The 17,999-nt window shown below is 36.6% G+C and overlaps 1 protein-coding gene across 1 annotated transcript in view; it reads right to left on the bottom strand.

Moving 5' to 3' along the window:
* Positions 1-17,219, bottom strand: part of LOC104587315 (uncharacterized) — a 55,395-nt gene extending 38,176 nt beyond the window's left edge. The window contains exons 1-2 of the mRNA XM_010244867.2: positions 16,923-17,219; positions 5,715-5,770 (exon numbers count right to left, since the gene is read on the bottom strand). Coding sequence (XP_010243169.1) covers positions 5,715-5,770; positions 16,923-17,042 — 176 coding nt within the window. The 5' untranslated portion in view covers positions 17,043-17,219. The remainder of the gene's footprint in view (positions 1-5,714; positions 5,771-16,922) is intronic.
* Positions 17,220-17,999: the final 780 nt, after the last annotated feature.

The raw sequence follows: 17,999 nt of genomic DNA, 5'->3' as shown, positions 1-17,999 counted from the left end.
ATTCTACTACATTTTCACCATCATACAATTACATGTTAACTATAATGTATTAATTTAAAAACTAAACCACTAAATAATTAAATGACAACTTACACTTGACTTTCGGAGAAACTGATAGGAAAACTAATCTTTAGTTTTGCATATTCTTGTGTCAACCCAAAATGTGTTACATGTTAAGAGGATCAATACTGGCAAATGAATCGCCTCAAACTAGCTCACAGTTTGTCTTATATGGATTGAACCCTCATCACAAAGGTTCTTATCCAGCTACCACAATGTTTGGACATGACTTGAAACTACTCCATGTTATTTTTTTTAATTAACTATTATTACTATTTCTTTCCTCGCAGTTCTGAGAAGCCCTCTCTCAATCTACTCTCAATGTGGAAAGAAGCATGCAAAACAACAAATTGCTAGCAGAAAATCGAGTACAACAGAACAATGTTTTAAAAGCTCATTTACCAAAAAAAAAATGTTTTAAAAGCTGACCCAAAAGCCAAACCGTTTTTGCCTCTAGGTTGCAGGCCACCAATTCGACCGTCCGGGTCGAAAGGATCAGACCATGCCACATCAGCATACGTATATATACATATATGTGTATATCAAGGATTAAAGTATCAGTATTGGGTACCATATCGAACAACTTGGATACGGATACAGATACGCTTTGAAAACACATGGATACACTAGGAAAACACATACAAATTCCATAAATACATTAATAACACTAAATTTAAAATCAAATAGCCACAAATAAAGTGTAAATATGTAAGAAATTAATATTTTAACAGTGTATATGAAAAAATATATTATGGTTAATGTAGCGGGATGCATATATATATCATACAATTTTATTGACAATGCAACAATCAAGAGCCCAAGACAATATAACATATGCACATATTATATTTTAATTATTATATCAATTATTTTCTATTTTACTATTTTACCTTTTTACATTAACAAAAAATTCAACCAAATATTGAATTCTCAAATATAAATTAAAATATCAATTAATAAATTATAAAAATATATAATCTCAATTAAAAAAATATCAAATCTGTCAAAATTTCTAAGATACATATCATAAGCAAATTTTTAATTTTCAATTAATAAAATAATTATTCCATTATTAATATTTTTGTTTCAATAATTTTTATAAAATTAGAAACCATTTTTGATATAAATGTTGATTACTAGATTTGATGGATTCTGGTTAATATCATATTATCAAATATTTTGTAAACTTTTTTTGTAAATAGTTAATATGTTGTTTTTTAATGTAATGTAAATTAAAATACTAATTAATAATCTAAATATATATATTAATTTTAAGTACTAAAATAATTATTCTATTATTAATATTTTATTTGCATAATTTCTTGAGATTAAAATCATATTTTGATTTTAATGTGGATTTGATAGAACATTTATTCCATTAGTTTATAAAATACTAATTTTGAATATCACTCTTTTTAATTTTTAGTTGGAATTGTTAAACATAAATATGTATTATATACTTGGATTACATATAAATACTAAATTTAATAAAAGTTATTTCATATTACTTATTAACATAAAAACTTAAGTTGTGCCCTACATTAGGCAAACGATCTGGGTTCAAATATCTCTACTTTCATGTTTTTTAGTAGGAGGGCATGGCATATCGATTCATAACAGTGTGTATCGGCCAATACAATGCAATACGAACCAATATGCACCTGTATTGGATCGGCCCAAAACACACAACTAACAGGATACACCTCTATTTGTAACATATCTCACATCAGGTATGATCAGTACCGATCGATATTTCAAACCTTGGTGCATATATACATATACATGTACATATATACATATATACAATGTATTATGTATATATGTATATATGTGTGTGTATAGGTATGTATAAACATGTATTTTATTATTAAAAAAACATAATTATTTTTTAGATGTAATATATGCATATATAAATATCATTTTATATTTAATTTATATTTTTAATTCAGTTTTAAATTTTTTATTTGTAAAAAATGCTAAAAATGCAATTTAAGGCCAAAAAAGGGTTTTTTGGCAAAAATAGCAAGGCAAGGCACCTTTAGGGCGCATAGATCTTGAAAGGTTAACCAAAATCAAAAAATAAATCACCCCAATCAGACATGTGAGTCAAAGTTATGGCCTCCAGAAGTTTGCACATACATCTAGTGTGCAACCCCTAACCCAATGACCAGGTCAAACGGGTCAACAGTTCAACTGCCCAGGTTGAACGAGTTTTTACCAAGTGGTGGGTTTCATGCAAACCATAGTTGTCAAGGTGACGCCTAGGCGACAAGGCACCCTTTGAGGCTCGCCTCGCCTAATTGCCAAGCAATTTTGTACTATGTATTATAGAATACTTTTTTATTCTTTATTTTTTGACATTATAATTATAAAATAGGCACTATTAAACTAAAATATTCATTTTATGTATTTATATACTAATTTCTTTTTATTATTTTCTTATTTTTTTAGGGTTTAATCAATACAAACATTGTAAATGCTGCATTGAACCTTCAAAGACTTTAAAACCTCAACCAATAAGTAAGGAAGAACTTAAAATTTTGTCTAATCAACACATTTCCTTTTATTATTATCGCCAAGCACTACTACTACTACTACTACTTTTCTTCTTTTCCTATAACAAAAATAAGGGTTCAGCCCCTATACTTTTTGAATTTTCTTTTCTTTCTTCTTTTTCTTCTGATGAATATGTTGATTTTCTTACTTTAACATGAACTCTGCACTTTTCTTATGAAAATTATGAACAATTATTAAGGAAATATGGTTATGGTACCTAGGGAACTACCCTAGGATCTATGTTTTCTACATAAAAAAATCCATCACCTAGGCGACAAGGCGCCCCCCTATTGACTAGCCTCACCTTGGTACCTTGAAAACTATGATCATGGGTCACCTTGCCCAAACGCTAGATGATTTTCCTATTAGGCACTTGCACAAACAATTAGGCACACACCAAAGCGACTAGGTGGGCACCTACCTGCAAGATTGCTATTGAAATTGTTGGCCCACACGTATTATATCATTTTTTATTGGTTACTTTATCTTATTAGAATACACTCTATTACATGTTATAATTTTTTATTATGAGAATTATAATATAAAATAAAACTACAAACTACAAATGTTTCTAGTCTTTTCCTAGGGGTTGAGCTCTGAAGTCTGAACCAATTAGAAAAGAGAAGACTGGGAAGTCTCCATTGTTTCAGTCCAAATCATCAAGGGATCTCCAAGTCGTCTGTTTTTCAGGAATGAAACAAGGGCTCCACCCCCTTATTTCTTCTTCTTAAATAGGAGCTGCACCGCATCCTTCTCTTCTGCTTTGGCTAGTAATTAGTTGCTTCTTATTTGCTTTATTGAATGGTTAGATAAATATTGAAATTAATATATTTAAATGATGAATATATAATGACAGTTTATATTTTTACATGAAATTTATACTTGAAAAATTTTGTTGCTGATGATTATTGTACAGGTTTGCTGATTGGTATACAAAACTAATAAACCAGCTTAGGAGGGGTAGGGATCTATAGATTCTATATTTTCAAATTTGACTTCCTAGGCAGTAGGCATCACCTAGGTGCCTAGGTGCCTGGGCGTCGCCTAGGCTCACCTAAGCACCTTGACAACTATGATGCAACCCGGACCCAAAATCTTGACCAGGTTACGATTCAAACGGTTCAACCAGCTGGGTCAATGGCAGTTTAAAACACCATGACAGAATGAAATCAGATGGTCCAATTGAAATACAAGGAACCATAGGGTGTTTAAAATAATATTTTTTCCACGAACCTCTATTCTGAATGCTAAGACTGAGAAAATTATCGGACTGTAATATGTGAACATCATGGTAATTGTAAAGTATAGAAAGCTGCCCATAGACAAACTTTCTGGAAGCAAGGATCTAGTACTTCTTTATGAAAAGGAAGGTTATTGATTGACTAACTTCTACCTTTCTTTTAATTTTGACTAATAACATGAACTATCATGACAGTATTGCCCAGACAGCTAGACACCCAATCAGATTTTTTTCCTTTCAGAATAATTTTTATATCATTTATTTGTTACTCATGTATTTTCTTTTTTTTACGATTGTTACTCTCATACACTTTCACATTTAGCATTATAAAAAAAAAATTGTGTATATATTTTTTTAATTGAAAATGTGGAAGATCACCATGTAACCAGAAGCAAGACAAGGAAAACCATCCCCTAAATTATATTCACACTCATTGTCATTTAATTATGAAGGGGCAATGGTAAAATCTCAGATTGACAAGCATGAGAACTTGGATGAGTCTAAGAGAGTTCACTTTGCGCAAAAAAAGTGCCGAAGTTTAGGTTCATATCCAGCCCACCCCTACCAAGACCCTAGAAAGCTGGGAGCAACATAAGGCAATTTTTTAAAATGTGTAGGCGTGATGTGATACATTCCACTAACTGGAGGCATGAGGCAGTGTTCAGAACATAAGAGGCATAAGCATCCTTTTTTTATCAGTAAATATGTGTTTTATTAAAATTCAGATTGTAAACATTTTATACAATTTGATGATGGGACTGTTGATTCCTTTTCCTCACTCTATTCATCCCTCTTGAGAGGAGGGGGATGAGGAGGAAGAAGAAGAAGAGGGAAAGACAAACTTACCTTGTCTTTTTTCTAAATGAAAGATATCTTATATTAAGAAGAATGAAGATGCATTCTTTCCCTTCTCTTTTCTTCCTTTCCCTTTCCTTTTCTCTCTTTGTTCTCTTCTCTTCTCTTTCTTTCTTTCTTTTTCTTTCCCTTCCCTCTCTTTTCCTTTCTTTTCTTTTTTTCTTTGTCTTTTTGTATGAGGCGTGCATGAGGCATACATCTCAGAGGCATCAACACTTCTGGCATACACCACAGAGCAGTTTTGGAGGCATACATCAACACCTCTGGCAGAAGAAGAAGATTCATTCTGAAGACGTACATCAACCAATTTACAGGCTGCAGTATTAGTTTTAATATTAGTTTAATCTCAGAGTCGGAGGTATATAATCCAGCAGATTCTTCAGTATGAGGCATGCATTAGGCACACATCTCAGAGGCATCAACACCTCCAGCATACGCCACAGGACAGTTGGAGGCATACATCAGCACCTCTGGCAGAAGAAGATTCATTCTGAAGACATACATCAACCCATTTACAGACTGCAGTATTATTTTTAATATTAGTTTAATCTCAGAGTCAGAGGTATATAACCCAGCAGATTCTTCGGTATTGTCTGGAGTTCAGAGGGATGGTATGTACTTGTATTCTGCAATGCCAGAATAAAGGGGCTAAGGTGTGTGTTATGCTGTAAAATGTTGTCAAAGGCTTTGAAGTTTGTAACTTATGTTAAATTACCTCCTTATATATTACTTCACCATCAAGTTTTAAGTCATCGATCAATAAAAATAATGATAAATATAATTCAGGAAACATAGATTATTACCACAGAGAACCATAAGGAACCTAAGATGGATAACATTTTTTTATAGGAAGATAGCAACATTTACAATAGTGGTAAGTTTTCAGTTGTACAATATACTCTGTCACATATGTTTGATTTCACATTTAACTGAAACAGAAAAGACTCAAATGTAATGCAAATTATATAGCAATTAAGAATCTCAATTGAAATGAGGAAATTACCTAGGAAAAACAACTGTTTCCCCTTCCTCATCAGCCAATGATGCAGAAACTGCATGCTGTAGGACTCGCAACATGGTAAACATGATCAGATCACTTGTACGTTTTTAGAGGAAAAAAAAAAGAGAATTTAGAAGTAAACACGACCTACAAGGAACATAATCATAAAAACAAATATAAAATGCATTGGATGCATCAAAAAGTAGCTTAAGCATTACAGTAATTCCACTGGATTCTCATCTGACCATAGTCCTGCTTATTTTTCTACATATATACTAGAAGGCGCCTGAAAAGATGTAAATTTTGAATGAATGGGTGGGAAAACCAGAAAAAATGAAATCAGAAATGAGCATTTCAAAGGAATCTACAAATAGCCCCATTAGGTGATAAAATGAGGGAAAGTAGATTAAGATGGTTTAGTCACATAAAAATAAAACTATCTACAGCACCTAAAAGAAGATATTGTGGTGTGTCATCCTCGTGAGTCAAATGAAGAGATTATACATGGGGCCCACTTTTTAAGAAAAAATAAAACAAGTCAAATATGTTGAACAGAAGAGGGCATTAAAAGTAAAGAAAGGGGCAGAATTGAAAAAAAATCCTAAAGCACAACAGAAGAGATTAAGACATATGATTTTAGAATTTATATAGGAATGTCAAGACAAGAGGAAGGCAAGGGAAAAGAAAAGAGAAAGAGGAATGGATTTGCATTGTTACCAAGTTTGAACAATTTGTGGCAAAGAGGAACAGTTTAAGAGATGCCACAACAAACCTTAATTTTTTATCAATAACAGAAATTCTTCATTAAAAGATATGAATCAAGTACAAGGGAGGGGAGAGGTAAACCATCTTAACTATCCCCCAAAGAGATACAACATTACAAAGTAGCCCAAAGCAACTGATTCCTTCCCACCCCTTGTTTGGCAAGTGTATCTGCAAATGAATTGGCACTTCTTTTTACCAACTGCAATCTCACCTCCATACCCTGAGTCGGCCACTTGATGTTCATTCATGTAAGTCCACATGCCATCATTTTCCTTCACTAACCAACCTATTAACACTTTATAGTCTCCTTCAATGATCAGTCTGTTAACATTTAGCTCCTTGGCCCTTTTCACACCCTCCACCAAAGCCATAATTTTTTTCTTGCAGTGAATCCCCAACATCAATTGGGCCTGAAAATAAAGCTATGACTGAACCTTCCTCCGACCTGAAAATTCCACCCATCCCAAATGGCCCAAGGTTACCTTCATTGCTGCCATCAAAGTTTAACTTGATAAAACCTGCACAAGGCGAAGTCCATGGTGGATGAGTAACACTTCTACTTGGAGCTGAGAGCCTGAGACTACCACTTCCTTCCAGTTATTCAGTAGAGTCTCTGTGTGAATGTCATTAAATATCTCCACTATTTTTCACTTCTATGGTTGCCTCTTTGCTTCTCTCTTTTTTCAGCAAAAATTCTTTGATTTCTTTCCTCCCAGATTATCCAACAAACCACCGCTCTTGTACATCTCCACAATATTCTTCCCTTCTTCTTTGTCCAGCTACTAGCAGAAGAGTCAAAGAAGCTTTGTAGACTTGGTAAGGGAATCCACTTGCAACCAAACAGAGAAAGAAACCAATCCCAAATAGAAGAAACAAAAGGGCAAGAGATTAATAAGTGGTAGCAAGGCTCACCATTGGCTTTACAAAGAGCACATACACCAGTTAAAGAGACAAGCACCAAAAAGGCTTCTTTCTTTGAAGTAGATCACAAGTGTATTCTTTCCAAAAATGTTTCCCAACAAAGTGCCCCAACCATTGGCAGGACTGATTTCCCCCATGCTTCTTTAACAGGAAAGGAGAAAATGGTCAAAATTTGAGAATGAAGCACAAGTAAATGAACCAGAGGAGGAAACAGTCCAAATTTGAGAGTCCAATTTAGAGGGATCCAAGAGAACCTTTTGGAGAATTTGAATCAAAGCCAAGACACTATCCACATCTGATTCTTTGAAACCCCTCTAAACCCCAAGTCCCAGTCAAGCTCAAGCCCCAATACCAGGAGAGGATAAAAAGGTGGAAACATGTTCATTTTTGTGACTGGAAAGGGAGAATAAAGATGGAAATTGATCTTTAAGTGGTGAATCCCCCACCCACAGATGTTCCCAAAATCTTACCAAATGCCCAGAACATAGGTTGTACCTAACAAAGGGTATGAAATACTTAAGGATGGCATGAATAGCTTTCCAAGGTGCCACACTAGTTGCTCATGCCAAAACTTCCGCATCCCAGCCATCAGCTGCCAACCCATGGATGCCTAAGATCACTTTTGTCCACATTACCCTTGTCTATCAGTAACCTCCACAACAATTTTGAACAATGATAGAAGAAAGGTGATCTGATCAATGTAATTCTTCCACCCAAGGACAGACAATTCCTCTTCCAAGAGGCTAATCTTTTTTGTAAACCTATCCACCATTGGGTTCCAGAAACTTATATTTCTTGGGTTTCCTCCCAAGGGTAATCCCAAGTAATTCATTGCCCACTGAGATACTTCACAGCCCAAAATAGTTGCACACTCTAACACCTCTCTTACATCCATATTGATCCCCACCACATAGCTCTTATTGAAGTTAATTTTCAGATTTGACATCTACTCAGACACTTGGATCACCACTTTCAAGTTTCACACCCATGTCTTATTATCTCAAGATTCTCACTCACAAAATAATATGGTGTCATCGGCAAATTACAGATAAGTAATGGGCACTCTTTCCCTTCCCACTATCTAGCCTCTCTCCAGACCCCTCAAATCTGTTCTCTAGATTAGAATACCTAGCACATCAACTATCAAGGTCAATAAGAAAGGGGCTAGGGGATCCCCCTTGTCTAATTCCTCCGATAGCAGGAAAGTGGTCCACAACTGTACCATTTAACAAAATTGAATGGTGACAGGTACTTGTGCAACCATGAACCCACTTACACCACTTATCTCCAAACCCACAGTTTCCCATTACCTCCAATAGAAAGTTTGAGTCCACTAAATCATATGCTTTCTCCAAACCAAGCTTACAAACTAAGCCTTTTTTTTCAAGTTCTTTTCACCTCCTCCACACTCTTGTTAGCAATTAGAATTCAATCAATGATCTGCCTATTCAAAACAAAAGCTCCTTGATTTGGGGAGATAATAGAAGGAAGCACTGATTCAATTCTCCAAGACAGCACCTCAATGATGATTTTATACAGGCTATTAACAAAGCTGATGGGTCTAAATTCCTTAGGATAAACTGCCCTAACTTTTTTTCAGAATCAAAGCAATGAACATTGAGTTCAGCCCTGGATTTATTACCCTCTACTAAAGAACTCATTGAATACCCTTAGAATATCCTCTTTGAGGATGTCCCAACAGTCTTGGTAAAAGGCCATTTTAAACCCATCTGGACCTTATCTTTTAGCTCTATCCATCGAGAAAACCGCCTCCTTTATTTACTCTATTCAAACCTCCTTTCTAACCAAATCTTGTGATTTCCTGACAAATAAGGCCAATCCAACCCATCCAGACTTAACCACTTAGTAAGGGGCTTTCTAAATATCGATTTAAAATGGTTCACAAAGGCTCCAGCAATTTCACTTTGTTGATCAATTGTTTCACCTTCAATCTCTAACTTAGATATGAAGTTTTTCCTCCTATCATTTGCTAGAGCATGGAAGAACTTTGTACTTCAATCCCCTTTATCCAATTTTGTCTAGACTTCTATCTCCAACTAATTTCTTCTTTGAACAAGATGTCTTCCGGTATCTTCCTTAAGGTCCCTCTCCCCTGTTTTTCCCTTCCTCCAAAGGTTCCTTCAACTTCTTTATTGTCCAACATCTCGATTTGATCAATTACCTCTTGCTTTTTTTCCTCTGGTTTCCCAAAATGATGTATGTTCCAATCCTTAATTTTTTGTTCTCAGCTCTTTTAGCTTATGATGGAACCTCATGCCCTACCAATGAACCCTTGGGTTACTCTCTATCCACCACTCCTTAACTTTTTATTTGATCCCTAAGTGATAGGGCCACATATTCTCAAACCAGAAAGGAGTCAAACCCCTCCCCCTTAAATCATCCCTGAACAAAGAAATTGGCCGATGATCAAAAGTTATTCTTGGTAAATCCCTCAAAACCAACACTCCCCAATGTTCCTCCAATCTACTGTAAATAAAAATCTATCAAGCTTTGATGGTAATCCCCTCACCTTATTGAATGCCTCAACAAATCTTATTACATTAAGGTCCCCTCCAATACACCATGGTCCATCCCATAAGCCTCGTATATCTTCTAATTCTTCCCACAACTCATTTCTCTCTATATATCCATTAGACCCATAAATGTTTGTTAAAACCCATTCAAATTCATTGTCCACTTGTCGGAACTTGACTGACACTGTGAATTTCCCCACCAGTTCCTCCACTCCTTGCACCACATCCTTCTTGCATAGGACCATGCTCTCTTCCTTGCACTCCCTAACCCTTGAACACTCAAATTGATCAACTTCATTTCTAAACTGCATTTTTTTGTATCCCCTTCACTCGACAAACCAATTTATTTTGCCCCTCTTCTTCTACCCTACCTCTTATTGAATTCCCTATCACCCTCCACATCTAGTTTCAATCTCCTAGCCTCGCTCAGCTTTCTTTTTCCTCACCTTCCCTTCAGTTTTCGTAGTCATTGTGTAAGTTTTCAATTCATTTAGATCCTTTAGCTTACAGCTAATTTTCTCCACAAACATTGCCACCAAGTTCTCTTCCCTTTTCTCACACTCTCTTTCTACCCCTTTGCTCATACTATCATCTTTCGAGACTGGATCTGAATCCTCCTTACTACCCTCATGATCAATCATTTTATCTCTTTTCACCTCCCTCCTCTCAACTCTTCCAGTGACTCTTCAATTAGGTCCCAAATCTTTCCAGTGATTTACAAGGCAGGCGCACCTAGGCGCATAGGCGAGGTGCATTTTAGGGTATGCGCCTCGCCCAGGTCCTAGGCGCACCCCTTTCAAAAGGTGCACGCCTGTTGCGCCTAGGTGTGCGCCTGTTGCGCCTTACGCCTCAACCCAGGCGCGTGCCTTTTTAAAATTCTACGCTTTTTGCTTTTTTTTGAGCCTAAAGGCTGGGTCGGGGGCTCCGCCCCTCAGACCCCCGACCACGCCCCTCAAGGCAACCCCCTATTTGCTAATGTTGTTCATTCATTCATTCCAATAAAATATCTTCTTAAAAGGCAATTAAAGTTATAAAATCATTATTTTTATGTGAGAAATGAGAATTTAAGACCCTAACATGGACTTGTTCGAGCTTGCCTCGATGGGTGTGATACAAAGGCGACTCACAGACACAAGAATGCAATATATTTTACATCACATTAGCCACTTGAAGCAATGCAATTGAGGAAAAAAAGAGATTGTGGGTTTTGCATGCTTGAAAATGCTTTATATGTTTGCTTTTATTTTTAAATTTTAATTTGAATACGCTTTACATGTTATGTTTATGTATTTTAATTTTAGATAATAGGTTTTTCAAAACATTTATTTTAAAATTTAAGTTTATATTTTTTATTAACATTATGTTTAATATTTTTTGATTTTTTTGCATTTTCTGAATTTTCTGACTTTTTTTTATTTTTTACCTTTTTTTTGTAATTTTGTGCCTTGCTTCAAAAAGGCATGTGCCTCGCCTCAAGCACAAATTGGCCCTTGCGCTTTTAAAACACTGAATCTTTCTCCACAATTCCTCTTCTTCTAAGGATCTATCCTCTTTTCCCCACTCATCCTTTTCAGCATCCATATCTGGTGGCATGTTTGCAAGCTAGGTACCTAGAGGAAAAGCTATAAACAGAAGACCCAAGTCAGTACCCAAAACCAAATTCATAACCATACCTAGAAGTAACATAGGGTAATGCTCTACTACTTTTTCTTAGGCTAGAGAAGAGGGGTAACGGTCTTTTCTAGGTTGGTTCTGTTGTGGGCTATTCCTTGTGATTGCCTTCCAGAGCTCTATGGCTTATCCCTTTCTGGCATCTTCTCGTAACACCACCGGTAATCCTTGATAGCCTCCTTACAAACACCCTACAAATAACTTTAATCTATGAATGGTTCTTCAATGTTATGCCTAAGGTTTCCTTTCCCAACATCCAAACCGTCCTCAACCTCGTTCGACTTACTTCCAACTAGCGCTACAGTTCGAACAAGGGTTGTTCCCACTTCCTTTAATTTGCCATCAAACAACTCGTTGATATGGTAGTCACATTCGATTATTTTCGTCCCTTTGTTTGTTCCCACACTACCAATTAGTGAAGTTGTATCAAACTCAAACCCTTCCTCATCTGGCAAATTGTAATCAACCCAACCTCCATCCACAATTTCTTTCTCCACTGAACTAGTTCTGGTATCTTGGGTTAGAGCAATCCTCCTGTGATCTACCGTGGCCCTGTTCTTCCTCTCTTTGCCTTGCAATCCATTGCATGGAGTTTCTCAAACCAGATTTGGCTTCAGAAGTTCTGTTGGCTTGTATTGAGGACGATGATAGACCCAAAGTATCATCCCCAATCGAAAAACTACACCTACATCCCATGTGATTGTTTCATGAGTCACATGAACCAGATATTTTTAACTTAACTGAATCGGCCTTTTCCTTGCCCAGCCCAGACCTGGTTTGAATTTGACCACTGGTTGGGTCATCAAATGATCATGTAGTCCATACCTTGGGTCCAACCGGGTACCAAACTGTACCACCTCAACAAAAGATTTAACCCCCGCATTTTTATCCACTTTTTTATTTTCTGTTTTAATTTATTTGAAAACCTTCCCTTTTCAGTTGCCCCAATTTCTCGGTCAACCAAAAAAGATTGTTCCCCTTCCAATTCTACTTTTTTCTTTCCTCACCTCCTCTTCCCTCATTCTCCTACCACCACGTGGGAACCAATTCTTCAGTTCATCATCATCTTCAAGCTTTCAACAGCCCTGCCAAAGCAACACTTCGACTCCCATCGCAAGCCAGAATTTCCCCCATCATCCTTCTACCAACAAATCACAAGAGCAAGGGATCAACTCTGGTTTAACCTGATGCATCTTAATATTCATGGCGAACATATCTTCAAAACTATAATCTTCTATGGTTCCCCCCAACACTGCTACAATATTTTCTAATATATCTTCCTTCTAGAGATTGAATGACAAACCCATCACCTTCACAACTATGCTCAAATTATCTATCTCTAATTCATTGCACGACATGTTCCATCTCTCAAACAACATCTGGCCTTCCCCTGTTTTCACCATTGACACTTCTACCTCTTTGCCTCTGATATCTACAACAGCTCTGTTCTTGCAAAAGGGGAGTAACACTGTTGTGTTTCTAATTTAGAGTTCTTTTAACACCTAGTCTAGTACTGACGACCAACCCTTCACCTTTCCTTTTGCTGTAATTACATATCTTTTGTCCCGGTTCCCTTTCTCTACCTCCATCAACATTTCATTGTCTGTGAACTAGTAACTAGCACTGCCTCCTTTTCTGTTTCGTCTCCATTACTGGAACCAGACTCATCTCTAATGGGGGCTTGGTTATTGTCCCTTCCCTAAAATCCACCGCCTTCTACTAAGACTTTCTTTATCTCCTTCTCCACATAACCTTCTCCAATATGATAACCATCTTCTATCCACCACTCTCCTTCCCGTCCAACAAACAAATCATTTGTTTTTTGCCTTCTTCGAATTCTTTTGTGACAGTTACAAACCAACCCTTCCTATTCCTTCGCAACATTGCTTCATACCTTCTACAAAGACTTTCTTCATCTCCTTCTCCACAAAACCTTTTCCGATATGAACCAAGCAGAGTTGTATTCTCTCTATAACCATCTTCCATCCACTGCTCTCCTTCCCTTCCAACAAACAAATCATTTGTTTTTGGCCTTCTTTGAATTCTTTTGTGACCATTACAAACCAACCCTTCCTTTTCCATCACAACATTGCCCCATACCTTCGATTTGAAACACACAATGAACTCTTACATCCTTGCTTCCTTTAAGAAAAAACTGCTCCATCTACAAATCTCTACAACCATTTTATAGCTTCTCTGGCCAAGAAAAGTGTAGCCTTTCTCTCCTCCCTAATCTTCAACAAGCATTGACCCTGGCTTCTATAGTCTCCAAAGATGAAACTTTTCGCTTCGACCTGTAGCTCCCATCTCCACTTAGTCACGTTCACAAAGTCTCCTCTGTAACCGCCTTCCATCTACAACGTCCCATGACCAACCTTAATTGCACACGTAAGACCAATAATAAGATCAGAAATACAAAATAAGGGGGAGGCAAAAGCAGTATCTATAGAGAAGAGGGTTCACAAGTGAACTTCCAAATTCAAAGAATGAGTTGTATCACCAAGAGAGCAGGGAGGAGGAGTTGAGACAAAGACAAGGTGAAGAGTGAAGACCAAAGCCTTCAGGATTCTCACAGAATAGGACTATGGTAGGAGTGTAGCAAGAGCAAGAGAGTCCCTCTATTATAAATTAATAATCACTGAGCAATGGAAGAGAAGACAAATGAAGCTGCAAGCAATGAAACTGATAAGGTAAGAAGTTCTAGCCCAATCGGTGGAAGTGTGGTGGCAGGAAGAATCAGAGGTAGAAGTGGCTCAAAAGGGTGTTGTAAAAGAAGAAGAATTAATATCTGAAACTCAAGATTTGTCAATGGAAGAGGAGGCAAGGGAGAAAGAGGTGGACACCAGACTTTCTAGTGAAGTAGAAGAAGGTGGTGAAAATCTGGCGGATGAAAGGTTGATTGAAGCAGAGAGAGAAGAGTCTCGTGAGGTGGATCATATAGTTGGCAGAGGAAAAGATATAGGTTCAAGCATTGGAAAAGGAACTTCTATTTCAAATTATGACCCTGCATGCAGAGATACAAAGGAGGATGTATCTTTTGTAAGGGTTAAAGAGGGTAAAAATGCAAAAGGAAAAAGGTTGTCACAACATCAACCTTGTTTGGTGGAAGAGGAAGTAAAGGAGAAGAAAGTAGATTTCAGATTAGAAGTTTGGGATGAGATTGAGTCAATCAGGCATTACAGGTGCAAATAGCATTGACAAAGACAGTGAATATTCTAGGAGAAGAGACAAAACTACTATTGTGTCAAAAAGACAAAAGGGATCAAACAATCTCCATTTGGTTCATTTAACCAAGGTTTTCTCTCAATTGAAGGACAGTTTTTTCTTTCAACCTTGGGATGCCAAGTGTTGTCAATCTCTATTCTCTCCTCTTTTTAATTAATGAGATTCATGTTATCCTATACTTCAAAAAGAAAAAACTTCTTTCAGTGTATCCAATGAAGATGGTTGTAGAAGATCAAAGGAATGACTTTTTTTATGAGGAGCCTTTTTAGTAGTCTTTGGAGGATAAGGGGATTGGACAGTGCTTTTTTGAATCAGATAAGAGTTACTTGGTCATTTGCTGTTTGAGATTCATAGCTTGACGCAGGATGGTATGTTTTAGAAATTTGTTGTCTGACAGGTGTTTGGTATTGGTTTTCTGTGGCGTTCTTCTTTTGGCAATTTCTTGTTACCTTTTGTTGTATACTCTTTTTATTTTAATTAAATTTTTATTTTTCTATCAAAGAAGAAGAAGAAGTAGAGGAAGAAGAAGAAGATATGACCTACTGCAAGTTGAAGGATCTAGAAGAGTTAGGGTCAAGACAAACAGGACATGGTTTGAAGTAGCCAAAGAGCCCATAATTTAACAATGAGTGTGGTACTGAACAAAGCAAAATGGCAGAAAAGGATTCATGCAGCCACCTCCATATAGTCAGAAGACTCAGAACAGGCTTTGTCGATTAATATACAGGTATAGAGGTGTACAAAAAGGACTACAAGCCCAAAAATTATTTATGGTGTTCACCCTCCACACCCAAAATGGATTGACATTTACACAAGGTTCAAAGTATCAATACACCCAATACACATAAACATGCATACTGGGTGTTTCGGGTGAATCAAAACCTTTTTTTCATTTTTTTCACTTTCATATTTTCACGGGAGGGGGGCCATTTTAATGCTATTTAACATTTCAAAAAATTTTCTGAAAAAAAAAAAATAGGCATATCTTAGTCCTGCCAATATGATATGATACGCCCGACATGGGGCATATCATATCAAAATTTTGAGCCTTGCATTTACATACAAAATCCCTCCGATTGAAGTCAGGGAATAGAAAATATTTTAGAGCCAAATATCATTGCTCCATTGCTTGAGGTAACTAGTGTCATCAAAGCAAAGATGCACAGAAGGCCTTTCTTACCTTCAAAAGATCTTATGTATCTCTTCTTTCAAATTTTCCAGTAGATAATAAATGGCATCCATTTTGATTTTTCCACTTTTGATTATGTCCACCAATTTTTACTTGGTTTGCATTCTAGTACATATTAAAGTAAAGGAATTAGAACTACAATGATATGGTACCTGGCTATGAAACTTTCACTTGATGCTTTAAAATAACTAATTATTGAAAGACTGACTCTTCACTTTTTTTGCCCAAAGAACCCATTCAACCTACAAGACTACAACTTTCGTGTTAATATCACAACTCTCTAACCAATTGAACTAACAAGATATCATTTCTGTCAAAGTTCAAATTTGTATTTTTATACGCTAAGTTTTTCTTTTAATTTTGTTTGCATACGTAACACCTCATTTCTTTCAGCTGCACTTCTCAATTTGTGTCTCGCGCCTCAGGCTCTAGGAATTCCTTGGAGTATACTTCTTGGCATCCAGTCAATCAACACAAAAAACAGTAAAACTTGGTTCCAACTCAACCAAGTCTGCAGCACCAATAATATGTCACATTCAAATGAAGCATCCTCTGACCTGGCTGAGTTAGATTAGCTAAACAACTGGAACATAAAGATGAGATAACTCCCAGATTTCCCAAGAACAACGGATTTGACATGTCTAAGCAGTTAATACCTTAAAATCAAAATCACATATTGAGAACCTTAATCGATTTTAAATGGAAGATTCGGAAACTTTACTAACAGAAAACAAACAATTATCCCAAACCTAATGATCTGATATCACCGGACAGTTCCCGTATAGAACTTGAATTAAAGAAAAATTTTTCAGAATAGAAGAAATGAAATAAGAATCAAGAGTAGAAAATAACGTTAGGATCAGGGAATGAAGCAAAAATTAAGGAAAAATAGAAGTGAGAACTCACGCGTCTCGAAAAAAGGGAGAATGGAAGAGATGAATTGGTAGCAGCTGCAACGACGGATCTCGATCTCGATGACGAGTTGAATGCACCCTCCACTAAATGCTTCAGGACGGCGTTCCTCATTTTTGCTAGTGCAGTTTGGGAGAAGCACGATGAGTTGGGGAAAAAGGAAGAGAATGGGAAAAGAACGAGGATCCTAAAACTCGCCCGTGCAAAGGTATCAAGAAAATAAAGCCACTCAGTGAGCAGGTCAGGTGTTTGAGTTTGAGAGCGTCAATTGTGTCGAAAATAACCCCAAACTGATCAGTCATTCTCCCTTTATTTTATAGCTCGGCTAGGAAGCACGGTCCGAAAACTTTTGGTCTTGGGCCTAGGTTTTGTATCAGGCCAAATAAAACCTAAGCCCCGGCTTGGTTCTAAATCTGGCCCATAAATTTTTAAGTCTACGGTAAGGCCCAATACTCTTTTTTTTGTTAGGGGTTATATAGGGCAACTTTTTGCCCTGAATATCAATAATTAAAATAGGATAATATTTTTATAAAATAATTAAAACAGGGTAATTTTTTTTAGAAAAATATCAAAAAAAAGGCAGTAACACTGTTCATCGTCTTCCTCTACTGACTCTCTCAAGAGGAAGATGATGGAATGATATTTTTGCCCTAAATAAGGGCAAAAAGTTGCCCTTATCTCCTAGAAACCCATTACATTATCCATGAGACCATGACTATGAGTGAATAAGTGATGGATGGAACAACTCTATCCGCCTCTGCAAGAGGAGAGCAAGACCGGATGGATGGATTTCCTTTTAGTTGCAGAGTTCTGGTTGTAACCAAAAAGGAAAATTTTCATGTCTGTCGCTGATGGAAAAGCGGCCGATCCATATTCCGATTACATGATTGTTGTAACTACGCTAAAAGTGCAATTTCTCCGGACATCGTCGGTATTAGACTGCCACACACCTAATTAATAGCATTTCCTCCTCACTCCTGAGTCCTGCTTATATGGAGCTTTTACTACTTTACTAACTACAGATTTGCAGTGGGGAATCCAACACGTTGGATTTATTCATGTCTAATTAAA

The sequence above is a fragment of the Nelumbo nucifera genome, chromosome 3, assembly GCF_055504915.1.
Source record: "Nelumbo nucifera cultivar China Antique chromosome 3, China Antique-T2T, whole genome shotgun sequence".
NCBI classification, from domain to species: Eukaryota; Viridiplantae; Streptophyta; class Magnoliopsida; order Proteales; family Nelumbonaceae; genus Nelumbo; species Nelumbo nucifera.
The sequence above is the reverse complement of the archived record's forward strand: the minus strand, read 5'-3'. Positions and strand labels throughout refer to the sequence as shown.